Below are 22,909 nucleotides of genomic sequence, written 5' to 3' on the forward strand. Positions count from 1 at the left end.
TTATTTTTAATTCCTACCGCCGTCATACATCAGTTAGCGCTCTTTTACAGGAGGCAAACCTGGAAACCCTAGAGGTAAGACGGTATCGAGATAGGCTCAAAACGCTATATTTAATTCATCGGGAGCATGTAAAGCTAAATAAAAAATTGTATATTACCCCTTGTAGCCGGCGCCCAACGCGTTCATCACATTCATTCAGGTTAGACGAGTATTCGCACGATACCACTTTATTTAAGCAGTCGTTTTTCCCCCAAACCATCCATGACTGGAACGCCCTGCCTGAAAACGTTCTTCAAAGCTCAACCTTATCGTCCTTTGTGCACGCTCTCATTAATCTATGACCCGAAACGTTCCCCACGATCTCTGTCCTATTCCATATACTATGTGATACAGATCATATCATGTTAAGGGAACCCTTACTTTTTTTGTGCATAAGCCATTGTGCAAATATGTGCTGTATTGCAGAATTTTTGATATTGTTGTTTATTGTTGTTTGTTCTTTTTTTTCCATTGTAACTAGGTGACGCTTTGCTTGTTTGCGCCCTTTTCTTCCTCTTCTTTTTTTACTTTTTTCCTTTTTTTTCTTGTGTTTCACATGTTATTAGGTTGTTAAACCCTTTATGTATATCCCACTCCTGCCTAGGGCCTATAAAACAGGCTGGCAGTACGAAATAAATAAATAAATAAATAAATAAAATTCACATTGTCTCCCCCTCCCCCCCCCTCTTTCCTCTACTGCGCAGACGCGTCGGGGCTGATCCGTCGCCTCCTGACCGTGGACCCCGCCAAGCGAGCGACGGTCATCGACATATGCCAGGACCGCTGGGTCAACCAGGGCTTCGACCATTCCTTGCTGCAGCTCGCCGAAGACATGTCCAACCTGACGCCCGTGCGGCTGGACCTGCTGCTGGCGCTGGCGCCGGCCTCGCCGACGCCCGAAGAAGCGGCGTTCGACAAGGCGGCGAACCCGCCGGACGGCGCAGAGAAGAGCGACAGCTTCGACTTCCAGCCGGCGGTGGTGGCGGCGGCCGAACAGGAGGAGGCGCTCAAGAACGACGACTCGGCCGACTTCATACCGGCCGCGCTGGCCGCCGAGCTCGAGAGCCAGAACATCAAGCGCCAGTGTTCCACCGACGGCGGCAGCCTGATGAGGATGTCGAGCGTCTCCCACAAGAACAAGAAGGTGCGCACGTCCGACTCCTCGAGGAGGTCCAGCGTGGGGCTCCTGGGAGGACCGTTCGTGCACGACGACGAGGAGTTCGACGACGAGCAGCCGCAGAAACCGCCCGCCGAGAGCGAGGTTCGAGACGAATCCGGTGCGAAGGAGAACGACGACGCAGCGGCGCCGGCTCGACAGGACGACGGGGGCGTCCAGGAAGCCACGGAAGCCCCCGAAAGCGCGGAGAGACCGATGGAGCAGGGGGAGGCGACGGCCAACAGCGAAGCGGCCCCGAAACGAGAGGAACAGCCGCCCCGGAAGGACGAAGCGGACAAACCAGCCGTGCAGGCCGACGAGGCGCCCAAGGACATGACGACGCCGGCGGAAGCGATCGCCGTTGCCGCCCCTGCTGGGACAGCCGAGACCGCCGCCGAGGAGCAGCCACCGTCGGTGGCGCCGGTGCTGGCGCGACGAGGCTCGGGAGTGCGCTGCCCCGGCAAGATAGTCATTCCAAAGTGCCTGAGCTCGCAGGCGTCGCCGGCGACGAATTCGGCGTCTCCAAAGTTCAAGGACACCAAGAAACCGCCACTCCCGCAGACGCCGAAGTCGGCCGCCGTAGAACCGCCCAGTCTCGTTACTACGGAGCCGACTGCCGCAGCGGCGGAAGAGCCCGCCGCACCGGAGAAAGTGGGACACAAGAGAGTCATTCCCGTGCCTAAACGGCCCAAGAGTAAGAGTCCGCTCAGCGCCAGCCCCAGGGAAAGGGAGGACATCGCGTTCCCCGCAGCCGCGAGCGAAGCTCAGTCCGACAAGTCGCCGTCCGTGGAGAGGAAGCGAGACGCGGCAGCTTCCAGGGGCATCCTGCGCAGGAGCGCGTCCAAGCCGCAACGCGAGCTGTCCACGGAAGAGGGCAGTAAGGAACCGGAAGTAGACAACGTTCTCCAGAGCACGGCGGAGATCACACTCAGTAACCGGAAGAAAGCCGAGCAAGAGCAGAAGCAGTCTTCGGCCCTGTGGGACAACGCGACTCCGGGCACGCCGGAAGAGGAAATTCCCGAACCGGACGGCCCGCCGAGAAGACCGTCTCCCGAAGGTTCCTCCGCGGACGAGCACGCCAGGCTGGCCGCGGACTCGCCCGTGCGCAGCTACAAGAAGTTCACGTTCGGCAAGGACGGCACGTGCATCACGGAGAGTGGCCGCGTCTACGCGCAGCCAAAGTCGGACGGCTCGTGGACGACCGTGGAGAAGAAGACCAAGATCACGCGCAGGCCGAGCAACGCGACCAGCGTGGACGAAGAGGTGGTGCGCACTCCGGGCCCGCCGCCCAAGGACGAACTGACGGTACCGCGGTCGGCCAGCGGCAGCTCGTCCGAGTCGACCGACATCTTCAACGACATGTTCCCCGACTGGCGCACCTCGAGTCCGTTCGGTAACCTCATGCGAATGAAGAGCTCGATCAAGAAGCTGAACAAGGGCTCCCTGTTTCGCGGCGCGGACCCGTTCACCGGCATGGAGACGTTCCGGCGGGAGCGGACGCCCGAGAAGCGGGCCCGCGAATGGGGCAGACGCGGCGGCGGCGGTGGCGGTCAGGTGTCGACGTCGACCGACAGGGACTCCTCGGACGAAGACGACTTCGACCTGCACTTCGACAACTCACATCCGCAAGCTCTGTTCCAGTTCATGCGCAACATGAGTCGCGACTTCCGCAACCACTGGAAGAGCTTCCTGCCCGCGTCCACCTCCCCATTCTCGAGGTCCGCCAAGGAGCCGTCGTCGCAGTCCTCTCGACCCCAGAGGGAGACCCTGCTTCGGTTCGTGGTCGACAAGCCGTCGAAAGCGACCGGAAGCGAGCCCGGAACGCCGCACACCCGCGCCATGGGCGGAGATCCCTTCTCCAAGCGGTCGTCGGGAGTCTGGGACCCCGTCGACAGGGCGTCGCTCTTCGGCACGTTGCGCAGGAACAGGTTTCAGGACCTGCCCGGACGTCACCACGGCGACCGCGGCACGTCGCTGGACCGCGGCGCTGGCAACCCCGACTTCTGGGGCGTCCACCAGGACCCGGAAGGAACGCGACACCGAGTCGAAAAGTGGCTGCACCTGTCCAACGACAACGCCGACCCGCAGCAGTCGCGCGGCGACGAAGGCGCCCCGCGGTGCCAACAAAAGTACAACCGCTCGCAGAGCGACAAGTTCAACCTGGGCGAGGAAAGCCGACCCGTCTACCAGAGCGAGATCAGCGTCGAGAGCAACAGGACGGCGCCGCCGGGCGCGCCCTGCAGCCGCTCCCTGAGCGTCAACGAGCGCGGCGGCGGCCGCAGGCCCCTGGTCCGGATGCAGGTGTCCATCAACAACCGGAGCAGCAACCCGAACGCGCACATCGTCATCACCACGCCGCCGACCACGGCGCGCACCGAGTGTGGCCTCTGGCCGCAGGACGAGCGCCGAGACGAGGGCGACTCTCCAGGCGCCGACTCGTCGCTGCTGGAAGCGCTGCAGACGCGCGGACTCCGAAGCCTGCTGTCGCAGCGCAGCGGCTCCCTGGCGCGCGAAGTGAGCCCGAGGCGGGGCGGCGAGCCCCCGGACCGCCCAGCGCAGGCCGAGCGAGGTAAGCCTGCGGCCGGATCGAGCCTTGCCCCGCCCGAGACACCTGCATGCTGCATGGACACTAACTCTGCTAAGGAGCCCGCGCCGCCCAGCACGCAACAGCGGCCCAAAATCATCCCCATTTCGGTAGAGCGGAGGACGAGCGACGCCAGCGTGCCCAGCCCCGGCTCGCGCAGTCCAGGAGAAGAGAGCGTCCAGGAGCGGATCCACCGGAAAAGCTTCTACCCGCGCTTCCACGACGACCCCAGGGCGGCCGCCAGGCGCCGCTCCGCGCTTTGGGACACAGAGTACTCGGGCCTCTGGAGCCAGGAGCTCAGGGACCGGGACGACGCCGCGCTCCTGAGGAAGTCTCGAAGCCTGTGGGACAACCACGTCCGAGAGCCTAGAAGCCGGTCTGTCGCCAGAACCGCGGGGGCCGCTCCGTTGTCGCTTGCGCCCCAGCAAGCTAGCCGGCACGGCCACTTGTGGGACCTCGGCTTCGACGACGACGCGGGCATTCCGGGCTCCAGCGGAAACGGCAGCAACCACCGCTGCAACAGGGTGGAGTCCAGGGACTTTGATAGCCTCGAAAGTGATGGGCCTCCGTCCTAGGAACTTGAGCATGGCGTGTGTGTTAATTTAATTGGTGGGAGCTGCTCCCGCATAGTGTCGCATGGCGTTGCGTGGCGCACGAGGCAATGCAAGCTGCTCACAGAAGCGCTAGTCTTTCTTTTTTTTTTTCTTTCCTGCTCTCCTCTTGGACCGACATTCGGTCTGTGCACGCAGTTTTCGGCATACTGTGGCTGGGAACCAATGCTGGACCATGTAATGGCCTCTAGCTGCTGTGACTGGAGCTCAATGCACCAGGTCCAAGAGGGCTCCCTTAAACTTAGGGAAAGCGAACAAAATAGTTGTGTTTTTGTACCAAAGCAATGTGTGAGTGCGAAGAGCGACGCATTTAGAGCTTGCACCTAGCAGTTACGCATCGCCCCAGGGTGAATCCGTGCTCGCAGACTCCGTGTCATGATATGCTGATGTGGCGTGCGCTGTTGGTACGCCCTAACACAGTCATGTTCTTTTCTTTTTTATCAATCGGTGGCATGCTGGTCATTTATGAGAAATATTTCATGCGAATGGCATTCTGCACTGGCTCGGATATGTGAGCAGAAAAACTTTTGTACTTTGATATCAAAATGCTTCATTTCTGCCATCAACAAAGTTGTCATAATGTGGTGTTCAGCAGCACAACGATCATGTTTTTTTTAATGAGCGATAATGCGCATCGTTACAGTGCTGTCTTGCAGTGTGCAAGCTTTGTTAGGTTATGCACTATTGTTAATTTGCGCAGAAGCAAACATCCACTTACATTGCATACATATCTGCTTTCGTGCCTGCAATGTTTGTAATGCTCAAACTCTCATGTCAGTCACCGAGTCCCTGAATGCATCTGATTTGTAGGTTGAAGCTCATTTATACCCATTTTGGGCTTTGCACCTGTAGTGCAGATTTCTTTCGCATGCGTTTTCATAAGCATGTCGAAATTAGAGCGCATAATTTACTATTTTCTTAAACCATTTTCGAGAAGACTCTTCAGAAATTTAGGCTTCAGCATCAGTTGGAAATATTTGGGGAAAAGCAGTGTTGCGTTATGTTAAGTACAGATAGTATTTAACACATCTATCACTAGGAGCTCTTATGAAGGTGACTAGTGTTAAATATTTATGCACCTTTGGCAAAGTCCTCAAGATTTTTTAGGGCGAGCAGTATAGGAAATGCATGATGCGTCATAACTCATTCATGCTTTCAAATTGCAAGTTCAGACTTTAGATAATAAACGAGACGATTGTCCTCTATAGTACTTGGTAATATGAATATACATTTGAGGTTACCACAGTATACAACAGGCAACTCTAACTAGTGAACACGTCCAGCCATGATATAACGAAGTCGTTCTTGGAACGAGAAACTTCGTTAAATCGCGAATTTCGTTACTTCGAATTTTCCGTGCATCATCGGTAAAGAATTCTCGTAGGTTCTTAGAACAGACGTGGTTGCTATCGTCTTCTTAGTGAACATTTATGAACCGAATCCCGAATAAATTCGACACAATAATTGCGAATTGAAAAGCACCAGCGTGTGGCAGAGGTCGCGTCGAGAGAAAAGCTTCAGGCAGAAGGTGCCTACGTAGCCGCCGTCAGGTGGCGACAGTGTGTACGTGTGTTAGTGTCACGACCCGCCGACGCTCTTCTATGACGTCATTCATGGAGGAAATGAAAAGCCGGGAGGGAGCGTCACGTGATAAAATTGGAAGCCGTAAAGAAGTAGGCGCAGAACGTGATCATGTCGCGGTAGGTTTGAGTGTCTTCCAGCGCCGCGCGCTACCGAGAAGACAACGGGTGCAGCAGCAACGTGTGGTTGCCGCTCTACCTCTTCTAAAAATTTGTTTACAATCATTCATATAATTTTTTTTCTGATTTTATGTTGAACTACCCGGTTCTTGGTCAATCCCCAGAGTGGGTAGTTGCCACTAACGTGTCGTCTCTACATCTGCCGTACGTTCCAACAAATATATGATAAATGCGTACGTTTCATCGAATGAGCGAAGTTGCACAAGTGTGCCGAAACAAAATATCCACAGAGCGAGTGGCAAAGAACACCTCGAACCAGAGCGCATCGACTAAAACCTACCGGGAACCAACTATACACTAGACCAAGTTCGCCAAGCGCATGCAGCGTTGTGTGTTGGGCTCAACTTCTGGACGCATATGAGAGAGGACAAAGTGATGGGGACGGCTTGGGACGGAGAGTTGGCTCGGAAAGGCTGGCGCCGGGACGTCATACTTTTTTCTAGATTCTTTCCTTCTCCGTGCTGTCATTGACTTGTATTCCTTTATTTTAATGGCATATTGATTTGCGAGGCCAATATTTACTGAAGGGCTCGATTTTATGAGCATCCCATTCGAAATGGATTAGCGGAGAGGGATTCAAGCTCGTTATGTTTATCGTTCCGGCCCTTAAGACCCGTGGTTCGTGTTAATGGCGTAACATTAAACCTATTGCCCTAAAGACCAACGCTATTCTTTCATTCTATTCTTTCATTCTATACCTCTCCGCTGCGAATCTTCCAGCCGTCTTTTACTTTCACCCCGAGCAGATACATCCACGTTTCCTCGATTATATGCAAAGCCCAAGGTCGGGTAACTGCTTCCTCATTTACCTTTGAACGAATAACGCACCATAGTTCTCGGCAAGACCGAGACAACGCGACCGTTCCGATTTCGTCATAGCCGAGGCGCTCAAAGCTCACTCCTGCTTGAGGTACCGACCGTCCGCTGACGCGTTTGGCTGTTGAGCACTCTAGAATCGCACATTGCGGGTTAAGAGCACATCCGAGAGCACAAATGGCGCTCGCCAAGCTCGGTTTTCGTACACAGACAGGGCAAGTGGCCACATCGGCGCTTTCCGTCATTAATCCGTCCTGCGCCCGAAGGGCGGTGTTTTTTGGCCACTCGCCGGTGTCGTTTACACGTGAACGCGGGAGAGCTAATTCTGTCGGACGACCTTTTCTTTCTTACTTGTCACCTAGGCCTTACGTGCATGTATGCGTATCCATTAAATCGAAATTGTGGAACCAAATTCGCTTAATCTCAGAAAAAAAAATTATGCGGTTTCGACTAAACTAACGTCGAAAAAAGAAAGGTTCGTTTTATAGTGGATTTCGTTAAATCGAGATTCGACTGCAGCGCCGATGTAAAGCGGGAGACATCACTTTTTCTCATTGAAAAAAGAAAGCACGAATATCTTCGAGACGACTCTGCTGGGGCTGGCATGCTCACGCCAGCGGATGAGTGAAGCACAGCTGATCATTGCAATAAATATCCTGCCGACTTTAGTAGTTGAACATAGCATCACCAGATGGGGGTCTCACTCATTGTAGATGCACACTACAAGTCTACACTTATACCCGCCATGTTCGCTATGCGATCTCTGTTATATAACTAAAATTTACAGTTCACAATAATGGTGAGCTTTCACGGCCTCTCTTCACCCCGCCCCAGGAGATCTGGGGCGCCCCCTGGGAGATGATGCATCCCATGGTTTGGGAAACGCTAGCATACGTAAATCATCAGCCAATCACGCAACCTTGTCGTGAAGGATTACATCCAGATGAGATTGGCATGACTTCAAGGTTCTCTTTGCCATGTTGAATGTTGATGTATTTGCAATTGTGGTGACCAGCAGCTGTTCTTGCGCTGTTGTACAGGAAATATTGTGCAACTCCCTAACCTGTTCACTGTTATCTCTTGTTTTTATAACAGATATTTTTTTATGAATATACAACACCTGCATGGAAAATGCCGCTTTTTTGATGAGCTGGTGTTATTTAAAGAAAACTGTCCTGTGCATTGTGAATGAGCTTTCTTTGTTAGCGCTTACCATGTCAATGTTGTTTCACTTAATAACTGTTAGAAATATGTCTTGACAAATGAAATTTAAAAGAAAAGCTTATATGCCTCCTGCAGAGGCGTTTCTACCTTCTTTTTTCCCCAGAAAACAAAGGTTTCTAAGTAGACAAATGCTATGAGAAAAATCTTCGCTTTACTCAGCTTGAAGCAAAAAGGGTGTTCGAGAACATGCACTTGGACCTTACATTGAAATATAACAATTCCAGCTAGGCAACCAAAATGCTCAGAACCTGTTATATGTAACATATCAAAGCTTTACAACTGTTAATGTTACTTGTTTTTCCTGATCATCAATGTAAAACATTGTGGAATCAGTGTGTGACAATCAGATTGTGGTTTATAATGCATGTTCTAAACTTTCCTTGTGTTGAAGCTGTTAGATGACTGTGCAATGCTGAATTTCTAACAGAAGATAGTTTTTTTTCTGCTGCTTCCAAATGAGAATTCCATGTTAGCTCTCTTCCATAACTGTCCCAAGTGCAAATGAAGGTGCTGTGAATTGTGCGAGAAACTTTCTTCGCAATGAGTCTGAAGTATTTGCTCGTAAAGTTAGCTATTAAAACAGGGCATTCTGTAAACATGTGACTTGACAGTACTCTTCTTTGTGTGCAGATGCTTTCTGTGAATTCTTTTGCATCTGAAATGGGAATACTGAAATGGTTATCAACAACAACAAAAAAGGCAGCGCCATCGCTCAAACTAAAGATTCCTCTGTTGCTGTTGAAAAATATGTCACACTGTCGTAATGCATCTTGACATTACTGCTGTGTTACCTATGGCGACCAAACAATATCCTGAATCTTGGCTCCTGTACGCTTTTGTGCAAGCATTTCGGTATACCCGAATAGGAGCATCAGCACGAAGCTCTTTATAGTGCAGACCGTTCTCACTTCAGTATCCCTTATGCTTATAATTTATTTTGTGTCAGAGAAGACTCTTTCCTTTGTTGCAATATTGAAAGCTGGTAGACATATTGTCGCTAAGAAGCCCAGAGTTGAACGCCAAGAATTGGCATGGTGCTACGTGAAATATGTTGAGGAAGTGTCTCTGTTCTTTTCTTGTTCAAACGATTATTATTTTTGTTTGTTTGCTTTGCCCTAGCTTCCATACACTATAGATCTAGTCAGAAAGCTGGAATGTGAAAGGCAGCTTCAACAAGTTGCCACTGCACATTGCCGAAGCTAAGTTGCCCAGATGCTTTTTATTATTATTATTATTAGAGGTAACAACTACCCGCATAAGAGAAACGTTGCTATGATTGTTGAAAATGTGCTGCTTTAATGCGGCTGAACACAAGCGAAGATGTGGAGTGATCCGTCCGTGCGAAAGTGTGCAGCCACTTACAGAATGCGGTGTCGGTTGTGTTGTTGTTTCCCAGTGACAATAAACAAAAAGATGACAAGTACATGTGCTGTCGTTTTGCTGACTGGATTTCTAGTGCCTAACAGAACAGGCATGCATGCGTGTGATTGCTTCACTAGTACACTGCTTGTAGCACTGTGCATGATGCCAAAATACGAAGTTGCAAGTGTGACAATCGAGGCTCGCCGCTCTACTGCGAGTACAAAGCTAGGAAGCGTGACAGTGTTCTCAATCACGTTTGTTTACTTTTTTTTTGCGCAATGCAGAATTGCTTTCTCTTCACCAGCACTTGGAAGAAAAATGACAAAAGCAAGTCCCACTCAGGAGTACTTAATGTCGAACCGAAATTTGATGTGCTCTGAACGTGTCATAAGCTATGTGACTTGCATTAGAATACTGACGCTGTCGGTGTCAACTACTGATATTTGGTAGATTGCTTTGCAGCCTTAAGAATATGCTTACAGGAAATTGCGGCAGCGCTGAGCTATAGGTTAATTTTACGGTGGTCATAATAACAGCCTAAGCATGCAGCTGCAAGAGGTGTACAGTAATGCCACATTTTCGCAGTATCTTGTGCAACATTGCAGACTTCCCCAACGCGACCTCGTGAAAATGCCCCCTCGATCGCGCAGCTGCTTGAACAATGCCAGTGGCGTTCGATCGGTCGCCTCAAAAATCCATCCCCGATCCCGTAACGACTAGAGAGCTTTAGGTTGTCTGGCATAATCTGCTTCTCGATACGCAGAACCACGGACCGGCCTTCTTTTGTTAAAAAAAAAAAACAATCTGCAGCTTTAAGTGCCGAATCCGCGATATGGCTATGGGGCGCACCGTAGTGGGGACTACAGGGTAATTTGGTCACCTAGGGTCCTTTAACGTGCATCATATGCACGGGCATTTTGGCATTTCGCCCCCATCGAAATTCCGTCGCCGCGGCGAGATTTGAGCCCGCACCCTGGGCAGTGTCAAAGCCACTACACCGCTACTGCGGGTGCTCTTTATAACAATACGTGTAGTCGTTACAGCAGGAGCATTGTGTTCCCATATAAAGGGTGATAATTTTTGACAGAGAAAGCTGTATGCGACTAACCTTCCGTAGTTTTTTTTTTCGGCCTCCGGCAACAGAAATCATGTGGGCCGATCCTGGTGATAGTGCAGAAAGGGTCCAAGCTCAATGGCACATACCCCCATGGGCTCGGGGACCTGTGACGCGCCCTTGAACTACGGTTGTCGTGCGTGGGTCCTAGGTGTCGAAGCGTCAGTGTATATGTATAAAGTAAAAGTTGGTAAAAAATATAATGAAAAAGAAAACCAAACAAACAAACAAAAAAAGAAAAACAGAGAAAAAAATGTACAACCGTTCCACTCTGTGAAGGTGGAATGGCAACGAAAGCTGACGACAGTCAAAGCTCTCAAACGAAAAGCCAAGTGCTTTCGCTGCCATTCCGTCTTCACAGAGTGGAATGGTTGTTTAAGTTTTACAGAATTTTCAAAAATTCGCTTAGGCAGATAGCATCATTCTTGTGCTTGATCTGGATTATTGGAAGAGGCGGACATTATTGGTACGGGAAATCGAAACACATCTGCAGTTAGATAAACAAAATTCGCCAATTAACATTTTAACTGATCACTTTGCCACACATATTGCAATTTACGAATTGTAGCAGTGGTGTTTTCAAGCCGTGTCCACTTAAATGAATTTTCAGGATGGCACCAGTTTCGAGATATTTCTCAATGTGTGAGACGAAATACGCGGTCGTTCCAGTTACCTTTCTTTCTTGAATTCACGAAAGAGCGTCTTGTTAAAAAAGTAAGTGGAACAACAGTGCCTTTTTACGGCGAGTTTAATGGCGCACATCTCCAAACTGATGCCGTTCTAGAAATTAATTCCAATTGCATACGGCTTGCTAACTCACCGGCTACAATTCGTGAATTGCCATATGTGGCGTAAAGTGATTAATCAAGAATTAGTGTGATATTTTTAAAATCTGCTGAATATGCATTTCAGTTTCTCGTGCAGGTACTGTCCGCCTCTCTAGATAATCCAGCTCAAGGACTAGAATCGTGTTAACTGCAAGAAGCAACTTTTAAAAAAAATCCGTAAAACTTATTAATCATGACCGCATACATCGAACCTCCTTCTGCACGTGCATTCGATATATCGAAGAATGGGCAGCGCCGTGCCTCCGCGGGTTGGGACGTGTTCACCGGGAAGTGCACGGCGTGCGGCTCTGTGCGTCTGGTCGAAACTTCCCACGCAGACAAAATGTTGATCTTACGCCAACAGCATTCCGCTTACATGGCAATGCTGGTTGGATCGCCACGAACCGTGTATCCCCGAGAAGGGCGAGCGCGTCGGGCACACGAAGAGCGAGGGGTACCGTCTGCCGTCAAATGAAACCTTGGTCAGCGGAGAACATTATTGAAGCTATATAGTGCGCGCCAAGCCGTCCAGTCATCACAATTCAGGCTCGCACATCCGGTTCTATACCGCACTGCGCGACTCCCCCCTTTTCGTTTCTCTTCTGGTTCTCTCTTACTTCAAAGCGAGGTAAGAAAATCAGAGGACACCCAAGCACTTCGTACGAGTTGCGAATGCGAAAGCATTAATGTGCAATTGAACGCTAGTGAGCGGTCCTTCGGGTTACGAACCTCTCGCGGGCAAGCGAGCGCGTTCTGACGTTGGCGCGTTTTGATTTGGCCTTGCCGAAGCCGCGCGGTCAGAACGCAGGCGAGAGCTGGCGCGGACTAGGAACGCGCGTATAACGCGGGCCTCCGAGAGCGAGGGTGACGTGGCGTCGCGGCCACGCCCTCTCCCCTCACGCAACACCTGGCGCGCTTTCGCGGCAGCAGCTGATCCCGTTCGTTCGATCTGCTCCGTCGAGGAGCGCTCGTGACCTGGCGTCGCAGCCAATGGGAATTCGCCTGCCGTTTCACTGCTACAGGCGACAGACGCCGGTTTCCTCGCTCACTGGGCCATTTGGCGCTTGCGCACCAAAAATCGAAGAAAACGGAAGCTAAAATATCACGCAGCATAGGACGAGTATTATCGCCCAGTGCGGCGAAACCGTATGTGCTATCGGCAATGAAACGCAAGCAGCGGCATGCGTTGTACAGTTTGAGCAATCATCATTATCTGGGCCGCCGTATTTTCTCACTTTAAAAGCGAACCAGAACAGAAACGAAAAAAGAGTTCGGCAGCACGTTACACACATGTAACACGTGAAGGTGAAAACCTGCTGCACACGTGGTAATGCATTAAGTTATACGATCGGATGGGTCGGACAGAACAAGCTGCGGTGTGAAGTAAACGCATGGCGTTGTAGGTCGACCTCCTCAATGACACGTGCGGGCACCTAATGCACTACCTAAAGGTTCCTTCGTTCTTTCCTTCCTTCGTTCTTTTTATCGTTTTTTTTATTCATGTTCATCCATTGCATCTTTGCTTGCTTACGGAGGTACGACCCATTCCTGATGATGATCTTTTTTTGCTTCACTGGACTAGACGCCGGTTTTTTCGGGTATGAGTCATTGCAACGAGCCACTTAAGGCTTTGGCCTTAAAATTCGTCAGTCTCGTTAGATGGTAACGTAATGGTTTCTTCTTTTTATAGTTGTTTACTTCATTTTGCCTGAGAACGGCAGAAACAGTGAACGGTTATCAGCACTTCGTCTGTCTCAGTCATGTCGCGTTGTCCAGCGCCGTTACTCGTTATCTTCAGACATGTACCAAGCAGCCCAAGTCAGCATGTTATTAAAATGAACGGAGCATATTTTGCTGCCCAAGTGAAACGTTTGTGGTTGGCCATCAAGGCGAAACGGCTTCGAATGCTTAAGCGTGTTTGTTTACACCAAGATAACGCACCGGTGCGCAAGTTTACGATTGCAATAGCTGGCAGAGTCCTGTAGGTTCGAACTGCTTCCACACTCCCTACGCGCCCATATTTGGCTCCCCCAGACTTTCATATTTTCCGTAAGCTCCAGTAACACTCAGCTGGAACCCATTTTCTGTCAGATGATGACTACATGCGGTGGAGAACTCTCAATGCGAAACCATTATATGCCACGTTGCGCGAAAATCCGTCGGCGGCGGCGGCGTGGCCGAGCGATGGTACCAAAAATAACCGGCCGTGCAGAGAGTATACACACGTCAAAAATGCTCGGACTGACGTCAAATTTCTCAGGGAGCTTCTTTGAAACAAAGAAAATTAACGGCTTTGAAAAGAAAACTTCGTACATTTCGGCGTGGGTGGGAATCGAGCCCGCCTCTCCGTGGTGCGAGAGCAGCACGCTTCCCCGACGTCACGGTTCTGGCTGACCAGAGGAGGGCCTAGTGCGTGCGTCACTGCACACGTCACGTCGCCGCCATCTGGCTGATACTCCTAGTGCGTGCGTCATTGAGCACGTGACGGCGCAGCCAATGGGGAGGAGGTGGCGTCACGTGTTGGGTGTATAAAATGAGTGCGCAGCCACCCGCGGGTCACTTGGTCTTCGGTTTTCATCGGTGATGTCTCTACTGCGATGGACTCTCGATGCCATGTCACGAGTATATATGAAATGAACCGGAGTGTGGCCAACGTATACACAAACACACACACATCAAATCAGCAGAAAGAACTTTAATGCATGTCTAAAATATCAATCGAAAACATTCTGCCAAAGGGACTCTAATGATTTCGCATTTCCACACGTAAGCAATCAAGTGACCCTGCCTATTTTTTTTTTTTTTTACATCCTACGGGGAAGGGGTAATGGGCCCGCAGCACGGGTGGAAAAAGTGTGTGGTGCTGAAAGCGGTTTACGTTGAAAAATAGTCATGTACGATTGAGCTCCTCGATCACCACCTTTCATTGCATAGGGCTAAAGTTTTTCAGTCCCCCGCAGGTATCAGTGAAAGTACAGTCAACCACACAATTTCACGGAACACGAAATCTGAGAAAAACTGCACTTCAAGCAGAAGTCGGGCGAACTGGCGCTCAAATGTCGGGATAACGAAATCTCACTCACCTAGAAGTGCGGTCTTAGATCTCGATACCGTCGACACAAGCACGCGACCGTAGTAGGTGACGTGGCGCCTGCCTTCCATACGCTAACGATGCACGCGCCTAGAGCCATGGCGCTCGCCGTGCTTTGTCGCGCTGATAACGGATACTGTTGTGAGGCGCTCGGTGCAAGATGACCGCCAATGGCAAATATTTCCTGATTTCGGAACATTGCCGTGATATAAACGAGCTCCGTAAATGAGGCATGGCAGTACAAGTAGACTGCTAGGTCGACGTCGCGGAAACACATGCGCACACGATGTCCTACATACGCGTCGACACCTTGTGTTTCCGGAAACATCTTCCGTAGCCTGCAGGGTAGCTTCACGCCTTCTTATAACACTGAACTTGTAACACCACAGATGGTGAATACTTCAGTGACAAAGTGACGCTCGATTGCCCTCCTCGATCGCCAGGCCCTTGCTTGCTCTGATTGGCCTATGTGGGTGACGTAGTTCCAGTGCGAAGCGGTGGAGAGACTCTCTGACGACCGCGTGCTCTGATTGGCCTATGTTGATGACGTAGTTGCAGCGCGAAGCGATGGAGAGACTCTCTGACCACTGCGTGCTCTGATTGGCCTATGTGGGTGACGTAGTTGCAGCGCGAAGCGGTGGAGAGACTCTCTGACCACTGCGTGCTCTGATTGGCCTATGTGGGTGACGTAGTTCCCGCGCGAGGCAGCCCGAGCGCCCGTCTCCCTGAAGTGCGTTGGCGGGCTTAGTTGGTTGGGATTCACAACGCAGTGCAACGCGATAGGACGAGGGCAAAGAAGAAGCGCTGTGTCAGAATCCTGTCCTTGTCCTGTCGCGCTGCACCGCGTTATGAACCCCTAAGCTGCCTCTATAGCAGCGTCGCCGATACCAAGCCTGGTATCGAGGTGCCCTATAGATTTCCCGTCGAGAGGGCGCCGCGCGCCTGAACCAGAAGCAGCGTCGTAAAAAAAAGGGGGAGGAGGAACAAAAATGTCCAACTCCTGGGCGGGGCTTTCCCCTTGCCATCCCTCCGTGTAGCTTCCAGCCAACACCCCCCAGGGTTGTTTCCAGCACGCTAGTGGAGACGAGGAAGTCGCGCATCGTTGGGATACACCTTCAAGGGTACTTACAGTTGAAGGACTCGAAATATTTTCGTGGCAGTACAGTCCTTTAATAGTGAGGCAATATTGTATTCGCCGTGACACATTTTGCTCTACGTGGGTGCATCACTATCGCAGAAATGGAAATAGCACGGTACAGCTGCTACAGAAGCCGTACGGCCCTTAAATTGAGATGACAAATTTTAAAGCGCGCATGCAGCGTGGCCACGCTTACATGAAGCCGACGCGAGCGGGTCGAGTCAGAAATCGGGCTGACCGAGCCCGACGAGTCTGGGCAACGACGGCAGACAGCGTCGAGCCGAGCCATAAACACGTTCGAACAGGGCTTCCGGTTCCCTCTGCCGTGTGCAACGGCTCAACCTAATTGGTCTTGACGCTACGATGAGGTTGTACTGTACAGCGCTTGTCTTGGCGTTGTCCTGATGGTATTCCCGGTGCCGACGCACAAAAATCGCGACGTCACAGTGGCCCCGCGCGAGGCTCGGCCTCCGACTCAATCCGACTCGACGCTTGTTCAGCCCGACCGGCTAATGTCCACCTTAAAGACTCTCTACGCACGTTCTGGACGACCAGGTTGGCGCGTGGACGGAGGGGCTTTAGTATACAGGAACGCGACAGGCACGTTCCAGCCCTACAAGCCGACCCGACCCGCTTCTGTCGGGTTCACGTAAACGACCTGTGTGCGCGCCAAGTCACGCGTTTCGTGCATGCGCAAGTGTGAAGCAGTAGAATACGTAAAGCCAAGTACGTGGGAAAATGCTGCTAGTCGTGCACCGCGACATATCTGACACATCTCGTACACGATAGATATATAGTAGGTTTGAGCACGAAATGAATCTTGCCGTAGATGTTCAAAGTTTATTGGTGCGGCTCCTTTCTTTTTTTCGCAGACAACGTGCGCTTGTTCCGTTCGGTTCAGTCAGATTATTATCGTTGGCCGTTGTGTACCACGAAATGCGGCTTTCTGTCTCGTTATTAAACTTTGTTACTTACGTTGTTGCTCGCTAAATGTCTGTAGCGGCTTTGTTCATCTATCGCCCATGCAATGCAAGGGCTCCGTGATCAGCGCACGGCTTCCTTAAGCTGCGTAACTGTACTGTGCCGCGTAATCGCCGTCTCGTTCGCACGCTGTCCCGGCGCGCGAAACACAATAAACACAGTCGGCGAAGCTTAATGTAAATTTCTAATGTTATTATATCGAACACCTGGAGATAGGCAAGCGATAACGAAAGAAGCGCGACACTGCGACGCATTCTTCGCTTTCTACTGTAGGAGTTACCTACGTTACGTATAGTCTTATCGTATTACCTTCTTCATTTCCGCGGCTGGTGAAAAAAGGAACACGTATAATGCATGTGCACATGTATGTTCGATTACCTGTTATCAGAGAGCGCGAAACCAAAACTGGGAGGCTGCAGCGTCACTCGGCTGCCCGATGCCGAGTGACGCAAGCAGAACGTCGTCTCGAAGGACGCTCGCTGCAGCCTCCCAATTTGTTTCGGTTTCCCGCGCTCCGATAGCAGAATTTCGCCCTGCCACGATTCCGCGGGTAATCGCACTTTTCTAGGTCAGAATGTTGATATATGGCTTGTGCGGAGAACTCGCGTCAATTTCCCCAGTTATGGTGAGACCCGCCCAAACTAAAAGCTTGAAAGATAATGTATTTTTTGCCAATTAGCGACTAATTGCCACGTAACACCCGTCAGCTCACGGGCGCCACAACTGACAGCATGTCTCTCCGAAGGAACCGTCCTTTTAGTTCAAAACTACTATCTTTAAAAGAAAAGCGAAAGAGGGCCGCTGCAGCGGAAGGAACCATGACGTGGAAATCGGAGTAGGAGGGTATGGCGAAAGCGTAATGCGGTGACGACGGCTACGAGATGGCGCCAGGGTAGGCCCGCCTTCGACGGCTGCTGTGAATCGCGCCCACGCGCTGCCTCTCGCGGTCTCCTGAGCGCCACACCTCGCTCCGTGTGCAACGTCCCGCAAGATGACAGACTGCGAGGTCGATGCAAATAGGTTCGCGAAGCTTCGGGCGAAAAGCGGCTCAGAACGAATTGTCACCAACATCAGCAAGGGTGGTTATGGGAGCAGCGATTTGAAGCGCGACTATGTTTGGAGGGAACAAACAATGGGAAAGAAAAAATCGTTTTTTTTAATTAAAGAGAGGCACAGTTAGATTCATTCAGCGAAAATAAGATTCCTAATGAATTTTATATATGCGTGACGAGTAAAGAAAACAACAACTCAATTTTATCATCATCAATAAATATCTTTTTTCACGTAGTAGTTCTGCGGAAACCCGCAAGGTGGAGAGAAGTGATTAATAAAGGGAAAATCAGACATCCGCCCGTGCTACGAACGGGTGCATGTCTGATTTTCCCTTTATTAATATCTTTTTTTAGCGCCCATCGTTAAGGCCGCTATCGCTTGTAAAGCAATGCAGCTTTTGAAGTGTGCAGAAAGGCGCGCTCGTAAAGTTCACCTGTTAGAATACGCCCCCCTCACTCGTTGTGCTGTTTTGCTTGTCGACGTTTGTCTGAATTCGGTGACGCGGGTAGCTTCATCGTTTCTCAACCTGTTCAGTCGAAAGTAGTCAGTTACGACCGCCAGATAATTGCTTACTTTAGTTTTTTCGTGCGACTGTGCAGGCCAACGATAGAACCAGCACTCTGCACCTATAGCGTTCGTCGGCCTCCAAACAAACTACGTTCTGGGTTGCGATTTCTACCCGCGTACGGCTGTCCTTTTCTTGCATCGCTTTCCGCGCTGAAAGCTCGAAACATTCATCAAGTCAGGCGGGTTATTTGAATATGCAGCTCTAATGGCAGGCCAGCAAAACAAATTTCGCACCTATGAGAACAAAATGACGTCACTTCTGTTTCTAACGGATATAGCGTCACTTTTTTTTTTCTTCCTCCAGAAGTGTTCCTCCTCATACACATGGCGCCATGAACCAACGTAGACCGCAACATCTTGTGCGATATTCTGGAAGGGGAAGGCTTAGGCGACGATTGTCTGCAGCATTTGAGAGATATTTAACTAGAAAATACAGTTTCCATTGAATTTTGAGTGAAAACAGCCAACAGACAGTGGCAATACAGGGCCAGGAACTACCTCGGGTAAAAAAAATATTAATACTTTGGTATATGGATAAACGAAGGCAATAGATATATGGAAACACAGGAAAAAACAATAGCAGTAAAGGGGAAGAGAAATGCAGCCATAATGAAGCACAGAGCGCTATGGGGATACAATAGGTACGAGGTACTCCGGGGTATATGTGGAAAGGGGTAATGGTTCCAGGACTTTTGGAAATGGGGTTGTTTACTTGAAATCAGCGTTAAAATCAGGATTCGATGGGAACCAAAGGTCAGTTGGTCGCCTCGCATTGGGCGCCTCGCAAGGGAAGACTACAAATGAAGCTCTGCAGGGTGGTATGGGCTGGACAAGTTTTGAAGTGAGGGACGCTCACAGTAAAATTGATTATGCAGAAAGACTGAGGAATATGGAAGAAAGTAAATGGGTTGGGCGAGTGTTCAGGTATTTGTACAGGAAAAAAAAACATTGATTCACAGTAGAAGAAAATAACTAGGAAGCTTAATTACAAGAAAATATGCGGCCTGTAGAGTGAGCAACACAGAAACAAAGAACGTCAAGCGGAAATTCAGAGAAGTTGAAATAATCTCATGGGTGGCGGTAATGGAAAAGAAACCTGCCATGAGTAACTACTTGAGAGGACAAAACGGAATCAGGAAAGAAACAGTTTATGATAACTCAGAGGGAAACTCATTACTTTTCGAAGCGAGAGCGAGATATAAGAAGGAAGAAGCATGTGCTTGCTGCGGTGAAGCTAGGGAAACGATGGAGCATGTCTTATTAGAATGTGAAGATAGCTGCCCAACGCTTGATTTAGGCACCACTGGCCTCCTTGAAACCCTTGAGTTCAGCGAGAGCAGGGGGAAAGTAAACATGTCCGCAATAAAGACTAGTAATAGGCGATAGGAAGATTGGTGGTAGTAGGTAAACGACACAAAACGGAGACGTACAAAAAGGAAGTTCACAATAGGGAGCCAGAAAATGTGTATATGGGAATTCATTGTGGCTTTTTTTTTTCTTTTGTAACCTAGGTAGGACATTAAGCAGTATAATAGCAAGAGCTTGGAGACACAACCCACCGACCCGTTCCAATGGGAATGCTCATAACATCCATCCATCCGCCGAAGAACCGCCACGTTTCTAACATATGGGCTTTCATGGAAGCTTCGCTACCAATATATTTACCTTGCAGATTGTCCGCGCCACCCGATATATCGCGAAATGAAAAACACGTATTGGCCCTTTTTGCGGCGATCCCGTGAGCGCTAGCACGTTTGATCACGTGGTGACGCGACCAAATGCTTGCTTCAACTGCTTCCGCGTTTACAATGGGCGTGTACGACGCCGGTGCGGCTTCGCAAACCTGTGGGTCTGTTCGATTCGCCTGCACCACTGTGAACCAGATCACGGTGGTTCATGAGTTCAGAAACTGTGCAACTCGATTCCGGAGGTGCAGGCCCAGCGAAACACTCGAAACGAATGCAAAGGTGCAGACGCAGTGTAGACGTTATGCTATGCCAGACTATGTGCACGGAGTGCGTAAGTTTGAGAGGTCCTGAACTGCAGGTATGATCGGTTTCTGGGGCGTAAATACACACTACATTTGCGTAGACACATCACACGTGTGTAATCGGGCTTTTTACGGTGCTCGCGCCCGTGTTCTGCGTCGTCTGCTGCGTCGCTGCTTCGCACCTGTATGCCTGCACGAAGTCGGCACTGACAGTGGAGCGGGTACAGCAAAATCATGAACCAGCCCTGCACCTTTCCTGCACCTTTTGAAATGAACGTCGTGGTTCTGCGGGCGCCGTTGCTGCACCGCTGAAACGAATGGCAGGGTGCAGCACCTCGTGAACTGGTTCAAGTGGTGCAGGCGAATCGAACGTACCCCGTGTTTCGGGAGATGTCGTAGGCGGCGACTGGGCGGACGGCACGAAGCTTTGGCCACAGCTTGAGACAACATGCAAGAGCGCCTTGGCAGCTGATTACGCCATGTTCAAACGGTGCGCGCAGCGTATATGGCGCTTGCTTTAAAGGCGTGGCTGAATTATGTATTCCAAGCTATCCAAACTTTCAGCTCATGAATTGAATCAGAAATAGTCTGCTTTGCTATTTGTTTTTTATCTGGCAAATATTTTGAAGCAGCGGGTTGTCACATTTATAGCTCAGTAAGTTTTCTTGGTGCGCTCACTATGCGGTTTGCCTAATCGCTCGCGGGTGTGCAATGTTCCCAGATTTGTTCTTGCTGCGCGGAAGGCTTGAAACGTAGCCGTTTTGTACACTGTGATACCTTGTAACAAAGATAAATTATCGCTAGTAATGCGCTTACTCTTGTGGACGTAAGATTTCGTACCAGTCGAGGTAGATGCGTGTAGATACTGTGCGCGAAACGTACCGACATGAATCGGCGCTACTCACGTGCAATTTTGCCGACGTTCGGGGGCTGAAACACTTTGAAGGCAAGCGATACAACGACGAGCAAGTTTCTGCATCCTCGAAGAAAGCCGTACATCTCAAAGTGCGGGTAATACGCACGGACAGTTGCAGCGACGGTCCGCGAACTTGGCTACACAGATTCATTCCATTCCTCATTATGCCAGTCACTATTTTTCTGCAGCCGAATACAGCACACGTCTTCAATCCACATGATTCAATCCCGCATGACTGGAGCACAGTGCGTTAGCGAAAACTCTGTTGCATTTCCGACAGCTGATCGCACAGAAGCAAGGCGGAAGCGGTGGTGGTTTCGTATTCGCGCGCTGCCGCCGAGGCGACGTGCGCCGTACCGCCGATAGCGCCATCTCGTTTCTCTAGAACAAACTGCTCCGCGAAAAGGGTGAATAGAGCTACGCTCAATTTTCGCACGAGGGAGCATCGTCATAGTTCGTGAATTTTTTTCCAGTGACACTGAACTCGTAAAAGAATTAAGCAGTCACACTCATTTCACGCAAGGACTGGTCGGCATAGAGTGCCGTGTGCAACGACTCTGCCCCATTCTCAACCCCAGCTCCCTCGGGAAGGCATTGCCTTAGCTCATCAATAGAATGTTTAACCACCTTCCATTTTTTTTTTTTTGCTCTGCACAAGTTTTTGAAGGGCACAAAAGTGTAAAGATATCTACATCTACAATAAATGGGCTTTTGTAAAGGAAGTGCCATGTGCTTTGTTGCAACACACCTCTGCAAGACATCGCCACCACAGTTCTTGCTTTACAAATTCTGGTACACATCTGTACGATACTGTCTCCACAATTCCAAAGCTCTCTAACCAGTTCTATGTAGTGCAAGTTGCCATGGCAGGGCATAATCAATCTATGCGAGGCACAATGACGTACAGGAAAGCGAGCCGATCGACCACTTTTATTATGTGTAACCATGGGCCCTAACTGATAAACTTGTATCAAAACAAAACTTACCACGATAAAACATATGCAAGGCAGCACGGCACCTTTATGTTAAGAGTTTCACTTTTACTTTGGAAACATGAAAGCCTACACACTGTGTATGGGCTGGCGTGCCCAATTCTGGAACCTCACTTCTTTCATGTCCTCGCCTATCGGCAGGCTTTGACTATCGCTCTTCCGAATTATTTATGACCCACCCAGGAGGCCATGAAGTCATGTACCATACTGTCAAAAACACAATTCATCTGACAAAGAAAGGCCTCTGCAAGGACTGAGTAAAAAAGATGGTTTAATCACTTTCAAGGACAGATATTTGCATGGTGTTCCGAAACAAGTGACAGGCACGCCGTGAACTCAAGTTTCGTTCGTGCACAAGGAACACACGCACGCAGTTTTCCGTCAGTCCATTCGACACCCGACATAAGGTCAATGTGCGGGTCATAATTCATTTATTCACCAAGATGCCACCGCTCCACCCATCCACGGCAAGCCACGGCGCACACCTTCGCTGCTTCGTCACCTCGCCAGCTGCAGTTGGGGAAAACTTTTTGCTCAACAGGAAAAGGAAGAAACAAATAAAGCAGAACAGATGCAGGCAACACAACAGAAGAACAGGTAAAAAAAAAACGCAGAAGGGGAAATACAGTCGAACGCCGCTACAACAAAATCACCTATATCGTGAAGGGTTCTTTATGTCTGGGCCGAA

General features: G+C 50.2%; 1 protein-coding gene across 1 annotated transcript in view; it reads left to right on the forward strand.

Annotated features, from left to right (window-relative positions):
* The window catches only part of LOC142592706 (uncharacterized), an 85,360-nt gene extending 75,747 nt beyond the window's left edge, over positions 1–9,613 (forward strand). Inside the window, exon 6 of the mRNA XM_075704289.1 lies at positions 744–9,613. Coding sequence (XP_075560404.1) covers positions 744–4,354 — 3,611 coding nt within the window. The 3' untranslated portion in view covers positions 4,355–9,613. The remainder of the gene's footprint in view (positions 1–743) is intronic.
* The last annotated feature ends 13,296 nt before the right edge of the window (positions 9,614–22,909 follow it).

This window comes from Dermacentor variabilis, chromosome 9, assembly GCF_050947875.1.
Source record: "Dermacentor variabilis isolate Ectoservices chromosome 9, ASM5094787v1, whole genome shotgun sequence".
Classification (NCBI taxonomy): Eukaryota; Metazoa; Arthropoda; class Arachnida; order Ixodida; family Ixodidae; genus Dermacentor; species Dermacentor variabilis.